The sequence below is a fragment of the Saccopteryx leptura genome, chromosome 3, assembly GCF_036850995.1.
Source record: "Saccopteryx leptura isolate mSacLep1 chromosome 3, mSacLep1_pri_phased_curated, whole genome shotgun sequence".
Taxonomy (NCBI): Eukaryota; Metazoa; Chordata; class Mammalia; order Chiroptera; family Emballonuridae; genus Saccopteryx; species Saccopteryx leptura.
The window spans coordinates 238645499-238664796 of record NC_089505.1 but is presented as its reverse complement, the minus strand read 5'-3'; the positions used below and the strand labels follow the sequence as shown (position 1 = coordinate 238664796).

General features: G+C 41.0%; 1 protein-coding gene and 1 pseudogene across 3 annotated transcripts; one reads left to right on the top strand and one right to left on the bottom strand.

Annotated features, from left to right (window-relative positions):
* LOC136398436 (T-cell surface glycoprotein CD1b-2-like) overlaps positions 1-19298 on the top strand; it is a 260952-nt pseudogene that overhangs the window by 70817 nt on the left and 170837 nt on the right.
* LOC136400723 (T-cell surface glycoprotein CD1e, membrane-associated-like) lies at positions 3871-7056 on the bottom strand. 3 transcript variants are annotated; one of them, XM_066377872.1, is made up of 6 exons: positions 6943-7056; positions 6336-6632; positions 5236-5514; positions 4726-5004; positions 4231-4324; positions 3871-4108 (listed from the first exon to the last, which is right to left on the bottom strand). In XM_066377872.1, the coding sequence occupies exons 1-6, from the start codon at positions 7001-7003 to the stop codon at positions 3943-3945; spliced, it is 1176 nt and encodes a 391-aa protein (XP_066233969.1). In that variant the 5' UTR covers positions 7004-7056; the 3' UTR covers positions 3871-3942. The 3 variants fall into 3 exon arrangements, with proteins under 3 accessions (XP_066233969.1, XP_066233971.1, XP_066233970.1); XM_066377874.1 differs by having other exon boundaries at positions 4861-5004; XM_066377873.1 differs by having other exon boundaries at positions 6952-7056.

Here is a 19298-nt window from a genome sequence, read left to right as displayed (position 1 = left end):
CTCATCCCTGAGGGCAGGGGTGAGCACCTTTGCTCAGCTGTGGGTCTCTGCCTGATTCTTGGCTTTAGCCCCGTCCCTGCAGGAGAAGCCTGCTCGCAGGATGGCTGCAAGCCTTGGATCCCAATGCCACATATTTTAAAATGTAATTCCGTGAGAATCATACAATGACCTGTGTACATTATGCATTATCCAATAAAAATTTGTTGTTGTCTTGGAGGACAGCTGTGATTGGCTTCAGCCACTTGCACCCATGAACATGAGTGGTAGGAAATGAATGGATTGTAATACATGAGAATGTTTTATATTTTTAACATTACTATTTTTTTTATTAAAGATTTGTCTGCAAGCCAGATGTAGCCATCAAAAGAGCCACATCTGGCTCATGAGCCATAGTTTCCTGACCCCTGGTCTAGAGCCTGGGACAATTCAAGAATTAGAAAGGGTGGTGGGTGTGGCTCCCATTCCACAGCCCCTGGTGTCAGTCTGTCCTATTTTCACAGAACTTAGTAGGGTGTGGACACAAGGAATCTTATGAATGTGCATTTTGAGACCCAAAGATGTGGTTTGCCTGTAGTTTGGACAGTTTCTACTGATTCTCTTGTGAGGCAGAAGCACCAATCATATTCTTGAGAGAATATGTGGAAAGCTCTGGCCTCAATCCCAGAGAACTGAGTCCTGAGGAACCCCTTGCTTCCTAGCTTGCTTCTTAGAATGCCGCAGTCTCCTTTAGGTGGGGCAGGGGATATTTGCAAGGGAGGAGCAGTTGCTTTCCCCCGGGTTAATGTTGCAAGGCTTATTTGGAATTTCTCCCTCCCTAAAAATGAAGAAACAGATCTTATTCTCCAATGTGGTCCGGCCACTATATCCACTGGATAACCAGACCAGGTGGCCTCCTGAACGGACTTTTGATTTTAACACCCTCACCATTTTAAATATTGACAAAGAACTGGGAAATGGTTGGAGATCACTTACATTCAAGTCTTCTGACATTTGTACTCACATTCTAATCTCTGTGCCACCTGTTCTATGGTACAAGCCCTTTTTGGTGAGAGAAACCTCAACTAAATTCTCCACTCCTGATTATTCCTCCTTTGTTGATGCCTAGCTCTCTCCCCCTCCTGTCTGACCCTGGGGGATGCCCCTCTCTCCAGACCCCTCTCTGGTCTCTCTGCAGACCTCTTCCACTTGGGTCTCTTCTCTCCAGTAAGTCCCCACCCCTGCCGAGCAAGAGCCCCTCCCTTTTCTGCTGTGTTCTTAAGCCCCTCCCCTGTCAGGCCCTCCTCTGCTGGCCATTGGCACTCACGTGGGTTTGCAGGGCTCCTGATCCCACAGTCAAACCCCAGTCTTCTTGCAGGAAGGCTTGCCCTTGTCTTATCTTTGGCTCTGGCGTTTCCAGCTGGATATGGATGCCAGGCTCCCCAGGAGACCCCCCTCTTATTCTCAACCCTCAAACTTTTATTCAGGACCTGATGAACATGGCATTTTAGATTTTTTTTTTTTGTATTTTTCTTAAGCCGGAAACGGGGAGGCAGTCAGACAGACTCCCACATGGGCCCGACCAGGATCCACCCGACATGCCCACCAGGGGGCGATGCTCTGCCCATCTGGGGTGTTGGTCTGTTGCAACTAGAGCCATTCTAGTGCCTGAGGCAGAGGCCATAGAGTCATCCTCAGCACCTGGGCCAACTTTGCTACAGTGGAGCCTCAGCTGCGGGAGGGGAAGAGAGAGACAGGAAGGAAGGAGAGGGGGAGGGGTGGAGAAGCAGATGGGTGCTTCTCCTGTGTGCCCTGGCCGGGAATCAAACCTGGGACTCCAGCACACCAGGCCAACACTCTACCACTGAGCCAACCAGATAGGGCTCATTTAAGATTTTTAATGGTCGGGAGGAACAGGCCAAGGCTTTTCACCAGGCCCGTACACAGCAAAAGGTAACTCTCCAAACCATGGTCTTGTGGCAGCCCTGAGGCAGGCAGAGCAACAGGAGCAAGGCATAGAAACTTCCCGATTCAAGTCTGGGCAGCAAAGAGGATCCCCACTAGGAGCTTGCTTTTAATGTGAAAAAAGAGGGTCACTGGTCCCAACAGTGCCACCTGTCCAAGGCCACCCACTAAGCCCTGCGCTAACTGCAAGCAGCCTGGTCACTGGCATAGTGATTGTCCCCTTTGGGCAACAGGTTCTTCCTCAGTGCCTTTACGTGGAGGAAAAGCCACCCAAATGGGAGGTCAAGCCAGCCAAGCGGGCCCACTGCTCCAACTCCTAGGCCTCACGGATGACTGACATGGTCCAGACTATAATACCCTAATCACCCTTGCCAAGCCAGGATAATACTACATTTCATTTCTTGTGAACATGGGGGCTACCTTCTCTGTTTTTCCATCACACTCTGGACCTCTAGTTCCCTCACAGGTCTCATTTATGGGAGTGGATGGGACCCCTTCTTTTTTCCTTTGCACACCACTCCTGACATGCAGTTTGGATGGAATCCTCTTTTTCACACTCCTTCAGATTCTTTCTTTCCTTGATCTAATAGGCTTCTTTCGACACTGAATTTCCAAATTTTCTCTCTTAGCCAAACCCCCTCCTCATGACACATACCCCCACTTTCTGTCTTTACTCCACCATTTACTCAAGGAACACGTGGACTGGACCCTTTCTCCCATAGGGGGTCCAAACAAAGCATGCTAAGCTGTCCCCCTCTAGCCAGAAGACAGGGTTCTTCTGAGGGAGCTCCAGCCCGGCTCCCTACAGCTCAGGTGGACAGGACCCCTTATGGTAATATAGATTACTCCTACTACAACCAAACTCCTAAGGCAAACACCTTGATAGCATGTCTCTCATCTCAAGCTTGCCCCCATACAGAACTCTGGCAGTTGGAACCACTGGGCCCCACCTGTCTCCAGCTCACCAAAAGGTTGGGCCCTGCAGATCCTCCTGTCCCTCCCACTGGGAACCTGCTGCCAGAGTGAGCTAAAGCAGGGAGCAAGGCTGTTCCATAAGACTGGCCTGACGGAAGAATACATTAATGTTCTCAACTGTCTACAAGAGGAACTATGCAAGGATCTCTCCTCCGACAACCTGCTTAACTCCTGGTGGTAGCCACCCATCCTCGCCTGGACTGCCCCTATCCTAGGTCCTCTTCTAATTATCAGCATATTACTCATATTTGCTCCTCTTTTTAAAATTCTTACAGGGCCACATCCACGAGGTTTCTCGAGTCATGGTCAACCAGATGTTCCTACACTCATATATGCCACTCCTCTCAGGCCACCACTATCTGACTCCCCTTCGCCATGATGTCCCTAACCAGCAGGAAGTAGACAAAAGTATAGCGGTACCCCTATCTAACATAAAAGGTCGGAATGTGAGGTTGTTGGCAATGGGGGAAGGTCACGTGAGGAACCAGGCCTGGGAACTTTGGCTGGAACCGCCCACACCCATGACCACCAAAAGAAACTTCCTAGAAGCCCTTTGAAAAATAACAAGTGTCTGTCAGCCAATAAATTTTACCACATTATATCAACCTGACCACCCTACCGACACTGTAAATTACACCCAAACAAGGGAGGCAGCACGACGTCTCTGGCTTGGATTGCGGAGCAGAGAACCTCGTCCGGGATGAGCTCTACTAAATAAAGCTTTTGCCATTCCACACTTCGTGGTTACGCCCTTCTTTCTCCCTCAGTGGGGAAAATACCTTACAAGCCACCCAGGGAAACTTTCGGGGGAGATTCAGAAACAGACATCTAAATTAGACCTTGAGGGATCCATAAATAGGTGGCAAAAGCAGAAAAAACATTGTCACATGTTGAGTTTACAAATAAGTCAGAATCTCTGTCAAAAAAAAAAAAACTATTTTAGAAAAGGCATGCTTTATTTATTAGTATGAACCAGGTTCAAGAGAAGCAGACCAGAATTTTATGTATAAGGTAAAACTAATAACATCACAGTTGGTACAAGCTCTTTTTCCATTTCTTCAACAATTTATTTTTGATCCAAGATCTCTGTGCCAGGCAGAGGTGGTTTCCTGAACCTCTGGGTTCCTGGGTGTTGCCGTCCGTGGGAGCGGCAGGGCTGGGTGCATGGGGAGAACAGAGACTCTGATTTGAGCTGTGAGAGAAGAAGAGGATTTTGATTTAAAAGACAAGAAATCAGAGAAAAAAAAAAACAGTAGAGGAAAGAAAGAATAAATGGATAAATGTGTTAAAGAAACAAAACAAGGAAAGTCTCACCTGTGCTGTTTAATCCATGAACCCACCACAAGCACTGTAACCAGAGTAACTGCTACAGCCAAGCAGATCAATATCAGGGAGATGGGGTATCCATCTGATTGGGGACAAAATAATGTCACTCTGTGAGGTACTTCTATCCTACCTCAGTTAATGCTTCTCATTTCCCAGGGTTGGGACCTTCCAAAAACTTCCTTATTTATTTTCCTTCCGTATTTTCTAGAGCCTTATTTCAACTCTTCCTGAATTTATGTGTCTGATCTCATCCTCTTCTTTCTTTTTTACCAAATTATTTGCTCCTTTCTTTATTTCTCTTTAGCACTTCTAATCTTCTCCTTCTCTTCTCTTGAAATTTAATTACCCTTCTTTATGACTTGTATTCTACCACTTTTATCCTCTGGTGCGTAGCAATTTTATCCATTCTCCAGCTGCTCAATCATTAGCCCTGAAACTATGGAAAGGCTATTATTTCCCAGCGCAGCCCTCATTCTTTCTCACCCCAGTGGATGATTATATCACGGCCTCCCAGGCTGCTGTGTTTCACTCGGCAGTACAGGCCAGAAGCCTGTCCAGCTACCACATCCAGTGTTACTTGAAGATACCACGTCCCATCAGCATTGGGCAGGACTTCACCTAGTTGAGTGCCCCGCTGCTCCTGTTGACCCCGCATCCACATCACCCACACAGGTTTCGGATGAAAGCCAGAGACGTGGCACACCAGCAGCAGACGGCCAGGACCAGGACTGGAGCCTTTGGTCACCCAAGCCTGTGGCTTTACTGGAAAAAGACAAGAAGAAATGGAGTTTAGCAGGGCATCCCACTTTCAGTTTCATGGCTCTGGAACATTAGCTCTTTGAGTAATCACTCTTTTTCTTGTTGGGAAACAGTCCTGAACCCACACCAACCTTCAAGCCTCTTATTCCATGTCTCAAAGGAATGATCAAGAGAAAAAACTCAAATAAAAGAGCTAAGCATTGAAGTTATGAGGAGAGAGGAGGTTGGGCTCACCCTGTCGTTCCAGGTCTGACTTCCCTCCTTGCAGAAGGCCTGACAGAAACCGAGGGAGGGTGTTACTGAGAAGGCCCTGCACAACTTCTTTAATAACACGGTAGTGATTAAGCATCTTGCAGACATTCTGAGCTTGACTCCCTGCTCCTGGAGACGGCTTCCAGGAACTATCTTGGAAACTCAGGAAATCTGATCCTTGATATGCTGCATTTAAAAAAGTCTCTGGGTCTTTTCCAGAATGCATTCCACAGCCACCAGATACCTGGATCTCAAAGGGATCTAAGGGTGGACAAGAAATAGATAATTAATACAGATCAAATTGTAGGGAGGAAATGTCAACTATCTAGAAAATAAAGAAGTTCAAGGAAAGAAACATTTTCTGTTGAATGACATAGAAGACTAAAGTTTGGTAATAAAAATGAAGCAAATCTGTGGAAGAATATGTTAAAATAATAAAGAAATCTTGAAACATAGGTGATGGGAATGCAGCATAATCAAATGTCAAAATAACATAGAGATGTTTTTTCTGAATATATGTACCCTGATTTATCAATGTCACTCCAATAAAATTAATTAAAAAATACTACTAATAATAAAAAATAAAAAAAGATAAAGGAATCTTGAAACAATTAATGTGAAGTGTTAGATGGGAAGACTGTTAGAAAGATAGCAGAGCAGCAGGAAGACCTTACTTGGGAGTTGTTAGGTCCTGGTTAGGTCTATGAACACTCAGACCAGGGAGAAGAAAGGGCAGATCTTGGTTGTGAAAGGCTGAGTGAGCCTCAGGCCAAGGATGAAAGGAAGAAATCAAAAGGTAACAATATTACAAGAAGCCAGAACATGAAGGTATATTCCAGAGTGTGCAGGGATATGTACATGTAGGTCCTTCATTGTATATGAGGGAAATTGTATATTGCGAATAGTGTTAAAAAATGAAGCTAAACAAACAAACAAATGAACAAACAAATAAATAAATAAAAGGGAGTGAGCCAGGGGGACAGAACACAATGTCAGGAACGTTGAATAATGGTCAGAGCCCATATATCACCAGCCCTGGTGAAAATTTTCAGGCAAATATCAGCTTGGAAAAGCAAACTCACATTCAAGCTGAAACTGACTGGAAAATGCCTGCACCTCCAGGGGGAAGCTGTGGATGTACAACTGCAATAACGCCTGGATGTTCTTCAGCTCCTCCTTGCTGAAATTACCCCCAGCCCAGGGCCACAGGAACTGGATGGTGCCTGAGACAGGGTCCCAGCGATGAGTTTGCAGCTCGCCGAGCCAGCCTGAGCTCTCCGTTTGCTGCCAGGTCTGGTTGGCAAAGGAATAAATTTCAAGCAAGCGAAAGGTGGGAGGCTCTTCTGTTGCTGGATGATGAGGTGCTAGAACTCGGGTAGCTGAAAGACAGACAAGTGACAATAGAGAGCGGGTGAAAGGAGTAGAGAAGAGGGGCCCATGGAGGAAATGAAAAATGGGAATACTTAAAAAGTTTGTACATAGTCCCATATCACTTTCCCCCTGATCCAAATTCTTATCCCCAAAATCAGAAAAAGATGGGGGTCAAGGATGGAGCCTGGCCCTCCCCTTTCATGCAGATTCCAGGGCGTCTAGTAGGAATATTACTCCCTGTCTCCAGACCCTCTCCAGAACTTTTATCCACCCTGCTTTGCCCAACTGCAGGTCTCATTCCACCTGGGTTCTTCTTACCCCCTGTACCTGGCCCATGGCAGAGAATTCCCTTGAAGAGCAGGGGCAGAAGCAACAGCATTGCAGCTCTGGTAGGTAAGGATGCCTCAGCAGAACGAGTGCCCACAGACTCAGAGATCAGCTTCCTCTCCAAACCCTTTTGAACTCTTCTGTAGTAACTACCTTTGCCACTAAAACAAATCAGCCTCTCCCTCTGCTCACTTCCCTGTCAGAGATACCCGACTGCCTCCCTCAGCCACAGGCCTCCCACAGGGTCTCTCATTTCCCCTCCATCTCTTCATGTCTGGCTTCCAGATTTGCTTTTTGCTCTTGTCTGTCTCCTGACCTCCTCATTGCACCAACAACTATAAAGGGAGTCCTGGTTTATAACAATGTCTGCAGTCTGAGGTCCCGCTAGAAAATACAGAACCTTCTGGTGTTGGGGAACTCAAGTCCACCCTTGGAGTCTCAATGTTCTTTTCCATAAAAGATATAACAGAAGGTTCTTGTAGTACCTCATGGACATTTGAGCAGTGTCCTCCCTCCTGATCTCTCTGTGGTTCTGCTCCTCTTATCAGTTTCCAGATTCCTATCTCCCTCTTCTTGGTTTCCTCTGTATTTCTCTACTTATCCATTATTTTTTGCTCTGTTGTCTACTGTCACTTCTCTTATTGCCACTCCTGTTCTCCTTGTCCCCTCCCCACTACCTTCTGTCTTTTAAGCTTTCTCTTCTCAAAATCATTATTAAAAGACAATAGGCATTTTGAGTGAAGTTGTAGAATTAACAGGCACATGTCTATAATCCACAGTGAATATATAGCAGCAGTGGCAATACAGATAGTCAGGTAATCTGAGAAAAAAACCCTTTTGCTCAGTTTCTCCATTTAGAGCAATAGTCACTCTTATAAGTTTCCACAAGCATGCTTAACCCGGACGTAGTTAGCTGATACGTAGATGGATGTTCATTAATGTTGTATGAGTGGGTTTATGGGGGATGCACAGGGGCTTGGATCCCACTCTACCCTAAATGAGTTGAGTGTGTCTCCAGGTCCCCTGGCTATGAGGAGCAATCATGTGGCCCTCCCCTCACAGATTATGTCCTGGATGCCCTGGGGTCCCCTTGATGTGTCTAATGAGTGAAGAGTTTTATGGGAGGCAGGAAAAGGACTCCAGGGACTGAACTGTTCACAGAAGTGTTAATTACTTTGTTGATTCTTTACTTGTGTTCCTTTCATTGATGTTTGCTGTGCAACCTGCAGGCAGTTTAAATAATATTTCTTTGGTTTTCATAGACACATTCAAACTGACATTTAGTCAGAGCCCACCTGGTGTCAAAAGATATGTCAGACACTAAGATTTCAGAGAGAAGTGCTTAAGAGAAAATGAAAGTAAACAAAAACAGCCAATCTACAACTACATTTATAATATAAAGGACTCACAGAATTGTGCTCAGAGTTATTAGAAATAGTTTACACTTAGTCTCACCCATTGCTTCTGACTCTCAGATACTATTTTAGACACGTCATGTCCAATGCTGTAAGGAAATAAGTCAGAACTCTAAGTTAATGAGATAATCTTAAAATATTTTTGTTCAGGTAAATTATTATTCTCTTCTGAGGGCCAAATAATTCTATTTGAAATACTCAAAAAAATTAAATAATATGCAATATAACTAGATTATGAAACTAATGATTGAAATAAAACCAAACATTAACCTGAATAATGCAATAAGTACTAATATAAATTTATTTTTATAAATGAATGGACTACATCAAACTAAAAGGTTCTGCATAGAAGAAACAAACATCAACATGACAAAAAGATAACTGACAAAAATTTAGAAGATATGTGTGAACATAATCTCTGATTAGGGGTTAAAATCCAAATATACAGAAAACTGATACAACTCAACAACACAACAAAAAACAAAAAAGTCCATATTTAATAATGGACAGAAGACCTGAAAAGACAGTTTTCTCAGGAAGACATTGCAATGGCCTAAAGATGTATGAAAAAATGTTCAATTTCACTAGTCACAAGAGAAATGCATATCAAAACCACAGAGTTTCCACCTCACACCTGTTAGAATGGCTGTTATCAACAAGATAAGAATTAACAAGTGTTGGAGTGAAGGCAGAGAAAAAACAAAAGCTTCACCCACTGCTGGTAAAAACGTAGATTGATATAGCCCAGGAGTTGGGACCCTATGGCTCGCGAACCAGATGTGGCTTTTTTGATGTCTGCATCTGGCTCGCAGACAAATATTTAATAAAAAAAAATAATAACGTTAAAAGTATAAAACATTCTCTTGTATTACAATCCATTCATTTCCTACCTCTCATGTTCATGGTTGCGGGTGACTGGAGACAATCACAGCTGTCTTCCAGGACAACACCAAATTTTTATTGGATAATGCGTAATGAACACTGGTCATTGTGAGGTCAGGAAGTAAACTTCCCTCCTTTTAATCAAGTAGTCAGCTAGCTAATTGCAGAAACCCTTTTGACAAAAGAGATGGCTAAATGAAAAAAAGATGAGGAATATTGTACTTTTCAGCAGGAATGGACAGAGGAATTTACCTTTGTGGAGAGAGCAGGTTCTGCAGTGTGTCCAATATGCAATGATAAAATTGCATCGATGAAACAATCATATATAAAGTGGCACTTCAACACATGCCATACTTCATTTGCATTGAAATATCCAGTGGAGGACAGCAGGAAGAAAGCATGTCAAGAGCTACTGAGCAGAGTGCAAGCTAGTTAGCAGCAACTCCATGTTTGGACCTGACAAGGTGACTGGAATTTGGCTAGCTTTGCAAGTCCTTTAGCAGTTGTGAGGAACGGAAAGCGATTCACAGTTGGGGAGTATGACAAAATATTTATGCTTGTGTTACCAATGAACTTTTTTGATGACTTTTCAGATAACGACAAGATAATCAAATGAATAAAAGACATGTCTCTATCAGCAAGAACTGTTCATGATTTTACCATCATGATGGCAAATCAAATTGAGGCAACACAAGTGAAGGACATAAATGCAGCACCATTCTTTTCTCTTGCTTTGGATAAGTCAACAGACATAAGCCACTTCTCCCAGTTCAGCGTAATTGCCAGGTATGCTGTTGGTGACACACTACGTTAGAAAAGTCTTGCTGTTTTGCTTATGAAATAGACAACAAGAGGGGAGAATTTATTCAAGTCTTTCACTTAGTTCGCTAAAAAAAAAATTTACTAATGGATAAATTTATTTTGGTATGTATTGGTGCTCCGTGCATGACAGGGAAAAACAGAGGATTTGTAGCGCTTCTTCGTGAACATGAAAAGAGACCCATCCTAAATTTTCTCTGCATCCTACATCAGGAGGTGCTTTGTGCTCAGATGTGTGGTGAGTAGCTTGGTGAGGTGATATCGTTGGTCACTCAGGTGGTCAAGTTTATTGTTGCCCAAGCTTTAAATGATTGCCAGTTTAAAACACTGCTGGATGAAGTTGGGAATAATTATCCTGGTCTGCTTCTGCACAGCAATGTGTGTTGGTTGTCAACTGGGAAGGTGCTCAGCCGTTTCAAGTCTTGTCTGAGTGAAATCTGAACTTTTCTTGAAATGAAAAATGTTGAGCATCTTGAGTTAGCTAACACTGAGGGCTCCTGAAATTATACTATCTCGTGGACATGACTGAACATCTGAATCAGCTTAATGTGAAAATGCAAGGCATTAGAAATATACTCTTATCCCTTCAACAAGCAGTGTTTGCATTTGAAAACAAGCTGAAATTCTTCATGGCTGACATTGAAACAGGTCATTTACTACACTTTTGGAAAAAGAAAGAATTTAAAGATGCATGCACAGCAAGTGACCCTGCTCAACACCTTGATCTCCAGCAGCTAACAAGCTTCACATCTAATCTCCTGCAGTCATTCAAAGTGTGCTTTGGAGAATTTCGTGAGCACACTCATCTTTTTAAGTTCATCACCCATCCACACGACAGTGCCGACCTGAGTTACATCTCTGGTGTCTCCATCAGAGATTTTGAGCTACAAGCTGCTGACCTGAAGGCCTCAGACATGTGGGTGAATAAGTGCAAGTCACTGAATAAAGATTTGGAAAGATTTGCACCACAGCAATCAGAGTTGGCAAGCAAATACAAGTGCAGGGAAATGAAAAAACTTCAACCCGCGGACCAGCTGATTGTCAAGATTTGGAACGCGATTTTTGTCACGTACCACACACTACAGCATATGAGTATTGCTGCACTGACAATGTTTGGTTCCACATATGCATGTGAGCAGTCTTTCTCACATCTAAAGAATGTTAAGACCAACCTATGATCATATTTAATGGATGGAAGTCTCAACGCCTGCATGAAGTTTAACCTCACCATGTATCAACCACACTACAAAGCCATCAGCAAAACCATGCAGTACCAGAAGTTGCAATAATGGTAAGAAGTACTTTATTCATCATTGGTTAAAAATAGTATAACAACATTATTAAAAAGAATTTAGAGACTTATTGTACTTTAAAAGTGTTGGTCTTACATAAAATGCACACATTTACTTGTATTTAGTGTTAAACATATTGTATGGCTCCCACGGAATTACTTTTAAAAATATGTGGCATTCATGGCTCTCTCAGCCAAAAAGGTTCCCGACCCCTGATATAGCCACTATGAAAAAAGTATGGAGTTTCCTCAAAAAATAATATGTGGAATAGCAAACAGAAAGCAACAGCAAACAAAGTGAACAAACACAGTCATAGGCAACAGTAGAGTGGTCATCAGAGGGGAAGGGAAATAAAGGGAGATTGAAGAGGGTAAAGGAGATGAAATATATGGTGATATAAAAAGACTAGACTTTTGGCCATGAAACATAATGCAATATACCAATGATTTATTATAGAATTATACACTTGAAATGAAAATAACATTATTGACCAATGTAACCTCAATAAATTTAATTTTTAAAATTTATTTAAAAAATATATAGTTGATCCTAAATATTGTTTAAAAATACTTGTAAAATTTAATGCATTTGAATAATAATTAGAAAGAAGTTAATAATCAAAGAATTATGATACATTCCATATTCTTAATTCCCTGGGGGGGGGGGGGCTGATAAAAAAGGGAGGTAAATAAGTTTTATATCAAATCATATCTTACTGACCACAAAAGAATAATATAGAGTTTGTTGGAAAAATATATTAAATTATGATTTTTATGGAAGACATGATTTAATCTAAGTGGTGAAGAACACCAGCCTTTTCTTCATCGCAAAAATGTGCGAATATTTTAAATATTTATTTTAAAATGATGAATACATTCTTTATCATTCTAGTAAACAATGAAAGGATTCTACTGGGAAGAGAAACCTTAAATTAATCTTTCAAAAAGACAACAGATAAAATCACTCACAGCCCACAGGCCAGAAATCATGCAAAAGAAAACTAATGCTAAGCCTTGGCCGGGTCCCAGTTAATTAGAGCTTTGTTGCAAGACACAGAAGTTGCCGTTTCAATCCTCGGTTGTGGCACACACAGGAACAGATCGATGTTCTTGTCTTTTTTTTTTTTTTTTTTTTAAATAATTTTATTTTTTTAATGGGGTGACATCAATAAATCAGGATATATATATTCAAAGATAACAAGTCCAGGTTATCTTGTCGTTCAATTATGTTGCATACCCACCACCCAAAGTCAGATTGTCCTCTGTCACCTTCTATCTTATTTTCTTTGTGCCCCTCCCCACCCCCTTTCCCTCTCCCATTCCCCCCTCCCCCCCTTGCTCTCTTTGTTCTCTCTCTAAAATCAATGAAATAAATATTTTAAATAATTAAAAATAAAACAAATATAAGGGTTGTTTATAAATACTATAAATGGAAATGAAACATAAAAGTATGATAATTAGAGAATTATTTATTTTAAAATTTATATTAAATTTTTTGGATAACATGGTTTAATAAAATTATATAGTTTTCAACTGTACAGTTCTATATTACATTCTCTGTATTTTGCAGTATGTGTTTACCACCTCAAATTAAGTTTTCTTACAACAGTATGTATTTGACCCTTTTGACCTTTTTTTCTCACACCATGCCATCTCTTCCCTGTGGTAGCCACCATGCTTTCTGTTGTCTGTGTTTGCATGTTTATGTTTGTTTTCTTTGTTCATTTGTTGCTTTCATATTTATATCCCACATATCCGTGAAATCCTCTGATTCCTGATTTTTTCCATCTCACTTCTTTCACTTAGTATACTATTCTCATAATCCATACATGTTGTTTCAAATTGAAATATTGTAGTTTTTTCTCATGACTGTGTAGTATTTCATTGTATTTATGTACTGTTTTCCACAGTGGTTAAAACAATTTACATTTCCATTAGAAGTGTATGAATGTTTTTTATTTCTCCATTACCTCTCCAACACTTATTATTACTTGTATTACATATAATAACTAAATAATTATTTATTAAAACTGGTTTTATTGAGTTTCAAGCTTTAAAAGCAGTTGTTCATATGACAGCAATCCAGAAATTTCTCTCATAGTGGAAGATATGTTTGCCTGGGAAGGTATTTCTTTGTGTGTGTGTGTGTGTGTGTGTGTGTGTGTGTATACTTTTCTGAAGCTGGAAACGGGGAGAGACAGTCAGACAGACTCCCGCATGTGCCCGACCGGGATCCACCTGGCACGCCCACCAGGGGGCGACGCTCTGCCCACCAGGGAGCAATGATCTTCCCCCCCCGGGGCGTCGCTCTGTTGCGACCAGAACCACTCTAGCACCTGGGGCAGAGGCCAAGGAGCCATCCCCAGCACCCGGGTCATCTTTGCTCCAATGGAGCCTTGGCTGCAGGAGGGGAAAAGAGAGACAGAGAGGAAGGAGAGGGGGAGGAGTGGAGAAGCAGATGGGCGCTTCTCCTGTGTGCCCTGGCCAGGAATCGAACCCGGGACCCGTTGCACGCCAGGCCGACACTCTACCACTGAGCCAACTGGCCAGGGCCGGGGAAGGTATTTCATCTGGAAAACAGGCACAGTACTTGCAAGAAAAGCAGATGGGGAAAAAGTAACTAGATGCCCAATTGTATTTTCTTTTCGCTAAAAACATAAGGATCAGTTGCTTCATGTACATAGAAAGGTAAAGGGGTATAAGGGTGTATTCTGAGCTGCAGCCACCTAGTTATACAGAAAGTTCTAGTATATGTGACACATTTTAAAATTTTATCTGAAGAAAATAAAAGGATAAGATCTTACATATTTTTTCTATAAAGAAATGAAGGGACTATCTATCTTACAGATAGCAAAACTTGCTAGAAAGTAGAAAATGTGTGGAGACCTACATGAGAGAAGTGGATATTGAAGCTTGGGGTCAAAGGAAAAAACAGAAAAGGAGACAAAACAAGAGAAGGCCATGATAAAGGTACCATATTGAAAAATTATCTTGTTTATCAAAGAAGTGAAGGATTTTAAAAATGAGCATGATTTGGTTAAAATGGCATTAGGAAAGTTTTATAATTCACGTTGAGATTTGCAATCAGACAGTGATGAAAGCTACAAGGCAGATAGATGACTTTAGTGACTCGAACAAAGGCAGTAGCAGAGTAGAAATAATGAAGCATGGTGGTAAACAGGATTAGTCAAAGAAAGTGTGACCAGGAGAAGATAAAATTGTTTCACATATTAAAATAGACAACAGAGTTTGGGTGAGAGGATATTGAAATATGCAGTCAGTTTGGGTCATGTTGAATTTGAGGCCCCAACTGGTGGTGTTTTGGTGATTCATGGCAGGCATATGGGTTGTTGCAAGGAGATGTTATGGGCTACACAGTATGTGCTGAGCTTGTGGCCATAGAAAGCAGTGTAGATGTCTGTAAATCTATCACTTAAAATAACATTTAAAGTTAACTTGAATCAGTGTTGTTATTTCTGTCTAAAGTGTTCAAGTTTTTTGAGTATTTTTACAGGATGTCTTGGGTCAAAAGAGTCTCCACATACAATGTTTCAATTTTATGATGCTTATTCCTATGAAAACTTTAAAACATTGAGATGAGAGTGTTTCGTCCTAAGTCATTAGAGTTGTACTTACAGACTAAGTGGGCAAACTGATTCAGTTGCACACAAGGGAAGAATATGCAGTAACACGAAAATGAGTGAGGGAGTTGGCAACCCTCAATATGTTTACCTTTGCCATTTTGGACCTCGAGAAGCACAAGTGTTCTGTTTTAGTTACTAGGGTGTGTTTCAATTTACCTAAATTAGGGTTGTGTTACTTTTGTAGGAGCAGAATTTTGTCATAACCCAAGGACCCCTGAATTTCTTTTCTTTATTAATTAAATATTGAGCAATTATTCTGTGCCAGACATTTTCTAATCATACAGTAAAGTGATAATAAATGATAGGAGGGATGGACCAAGTCAAGGATATCAAAAGAAATTTCCATTGACCGATTGCAGTTCTGCATTCTGAGAGAAGATTAGAGTTAATCTGAATAAGATTACACAGTATATGCTAAGACCCAGTAAATACAGGGAGTATATACCATTGGAGATACCAAAAAAAAAAAAATGCCATTCATAATTTATACAGTTCATAACACAAAATTTCCCATATATCTTTAAAATACTCTGCTCTGTTTTAACTACATTTTTTTTTTGAAAAAATGGACAAAAGGTATTTTAGGATATCATTATGCATTGAATTCCATAGTATACTCTAGTAATATTTATTTCATGTTTATATCTAAGTAACATACTCAGGGGGCTGGTTTTCTAATAAGGACATAGTTCACTTGTGGTAGCCTCAGCATATGCATAACTCAAACTCAGGAATGATGTGTTATCTTATTATCAAACATTTCATGGAAGTACCAGGTATTTATGTGCTGGCCACACTAAATTTTCAGACTAACATCCTCTTCAATTACCTCTGGGTAACATGGGCCCTTTCTTACCCATGCCACCCTGTTACCCACTGTGAACTAAAACAAGCTTGAGTATTTCACTTTGTTACAATACCACCCAACAGGTCCCAGGGCCCTTTTAAAAATCCAATTAGGCCTTTGTTAAAGTTTTTAGTTCTGTGTGTGACAATAAGGCCTTGCATGAGTGGAAGTGTTTCCATTGCATCCTAATACCATACAGACAAGTGGTGCTGCTACAAATCTGACCACCTGTTTCCTTTAGTATCAGAAACTTTCAGATTATTAAAGTGAAGGCCCAACTAATTCTCTCCTTCAAAAGAGTAAAAACCTTAAAAAAAATTTTTAAAGACAACCATATTGAGGGACGTTAGAGAAATGGCGCTGTGAGGAGCAATACCGATAAATCTCCCCAAAATTTCAACAAGTTCTTCAACCAGAGATAGAAAAATCTATCCTTAGAGCATCTAGAATTACCACACATTGAACATGAAGGTATGATCGAGTAAAAAATTGACTAAGTATATAATCAATCCCAAAAGAAATAAGACGGAGAAAGGAACACTCCACTTTTCTCACTAACCTAGGCTAGGGCTTCTTTCACTTAGAACTGAGATAGAGAGCTAAGGGTGCAGAGGAAGCTAGTTGGCTGCACAGCCGTCCAAGTCAGGGTGCGGCACAGATGTCCAAGCCGAGGAAAGACTGTGCCTGTGGCGACCCAACCAACACAAGCTAATGCCCGTGGAGGACCCTGACACAGATGGGCAGGTAGTGGCCGCCATTAGCTCCATTATCCTGGTCAGCGAGCGCGGATAGTGTGCAAGCGGTTACTCCTGGCACCCTGGGAGTGGGCACCCATGTTACCGGACAGAGGGGCAGAGTCAGAGGTCTTTGCGTGGGCTGTGACCAGAGTCTCGGTGTGGTTCCTGCACCCTGAACAGTGGCACATGGGGAGTGTACGAAAGTGAACTTCCCTATGCCCGAACTTCTGCAGGCGGTTGGGGCACCTTACCTAGCCATTTAATCTAACAGCCCCAAGAAGGATTAGCTTAACCCACAGTCTTCCCACCTCCCAAATGACCTATGTGGCTGACAATATCTAACTGACAAGATCTCTCTCAGTTCAGTGATTTAAGACAAAACGCGTGATTTTTTTAGTGCCTCTTGCTATGCACGTAGGGGTGGGAGCAACTTCTGACTGGCAGAGCTCTCATACTCAGGGCTGTATGTTAAAAAGAGGGATTTGGCAGCTTGTAAGACCTCTTGTTTTGCAACAGCAACTAGGGCATCTTCTACCCAGCCAAAACAGGTTACAAAGTACAAAAAGCCTGGGGAGAGTGGTCCCACAGAGTGCTGAGGCATACTGGAAATGCCTGGAGGCACATAAAAAAGCACCTTGAGAGAAATTGGCTCCCAGCCCCGCCTGATTATGCTAGTGGCTCTGACTGACAGAGCCTTACCCAGTGCCCTGCACTGAGTGGGGATTTGCCAGCTCTTTGAGCCTCTTACTCTCCAGGCAGAGGCAGCAGCAACCTCATAGCTGGATCATCAGGCTGCTAATTCAGGAAGAAGAGACTAGGAGAGAGGCTCTGGGAAAATGGACTCTCTCATTGTTGGAGCCTGCAAATGCTAACAAGCCTCTACTGCCAATGAGACTGAAGCCTAATATATGACATTGCCATAGAGACTTATCAACTGCAAATCTCTGCCTATCGTGCCACAGGGGCTGAGTGTGGGGTACAGAGTCATTGACCAGGAAGAAGGAGAAAAAAGAAAAAGGAAGAAGATAGCCTATTAAAATCAAGTAAAAGCCACAGACTCTATAACCTTCTCTATTTTTTTGTTTGTTTGTTTGTTTTTCTCATCTTGTCTTGATTATTTTCTTCTTCTTCCACTTTGGTCATTTTATTCTCTGTCTGTCTTATTCTTTCCTCTTCTTAAACTACACTACCCATAAATGTTACATTTCCCATTTTCTTTCTTTTCTTCTTCCTTTCTCTCTATGAGGGTTGCACACCAAAACACTTAAAACTCTCTCTCTCTTTGTTCTTTTTTCTTCTATTCGTTTTTTTCTTTTTCTTTTTTTCTCCCTCTATATTACTTTCTTCTTTTCTCTTTTATTTTTCCTCTCATTCAATCCTCAATCACAAACAAATTATTTTATTTGTGGCTCAAATTTTTCTTTGTGGCATTTTGGGTGCTTTTTACTTTGCTTTTGAACTCATAGGCATTCCTCCCAACCGTGGCTTTTCATTTTATCTATTTTTTGCTCCAGTTAGTACAATAGTAATTTTCTAACTTTTTTCCCTTTTTCCTGTTTTCCTCTTATCCCTCTCATTAGATCTCTTAGTCAACCATCACTTACAAGCAAATCATTTTATTCTTGACCAATTTTTTTTTTCCTTTTTTGCATTCTGTGGGTCCATACCTCCTTTTTTGCCCATTTATCACTTCTCCCCAACTCAGGCCCTCTGTTATAGGTAGTTTTTGTTCCATTGAGCATAATATAATTTACAGTTCATTACAATTTTTTCTCAAGGAGGAGGGGAGAGGAGAAGAAAAAAATGGAAATAATACATTTTTTTACATTTTATTTTATATTAATTCTCATTAGTACTATCAACAAAACCACCCTCAGATGCCATTAAGGAAAAGGAAATTGAATATAATGGATACAAAAGAGAGAGATGTAGCAAAGATAGATGAGAGATTTTTTCTATGGAGAAAAAATTTAATATATTGAAAACCTTGGATATAAATGACAGAGAATTCAAAATACAAATCCTAAAAATACTCAGAGATATACAAAAAAATACAGAAAGGCAATTTAGGGAGCTCAGAAAACAACTTAACGAACACAAAAAATATATTACCAAGAAAATTGAAACTATAAAAACAAAACAAACAGAGATAAAAACTCAATTCACAAGCTGAAAAATGAGGTAACAAGCTTAGCTAATAGAACAGGCCAGATACAAGGTAGGATTAGTGAAATAAAAGATAAGCAATTTGAGGCATAACAGAGAGAAGAAGAAAGAGACTCAAAAATTAAAAAAGAAGTTGAGAGAACCCTACAAGAATTGTCTGACTCCATCAAAAAGAATAACATAAGATTAATAGGTATATCAGAGGGAGAAAAGAGAAAAAATAGAATGGAGAACATATTCAAAAAAATAATGAATGAGAACTTCCAAAGCCTGTGGAAAGAACTAAATCCTCAAATTCAAAAACAAACAGAACACTGAGTATTCTTAACCACAATAAACCCAATCCAAGGCACATCATAATGAAATTGGCACAAACCAATAACAAAGAAAAAATTCTCAAGGCAGCCAGGGAAAAGAAGAATACAACATATAAAGGAAGGCCTACTAGATTATCATTGGATTTCTCAGCAGAAACTCTACAAGCTAGAAGAGAGTGGATCCCAATATTTAAAGTCCTGAAAGAGAGAAACTTTCAGCCACTAATAC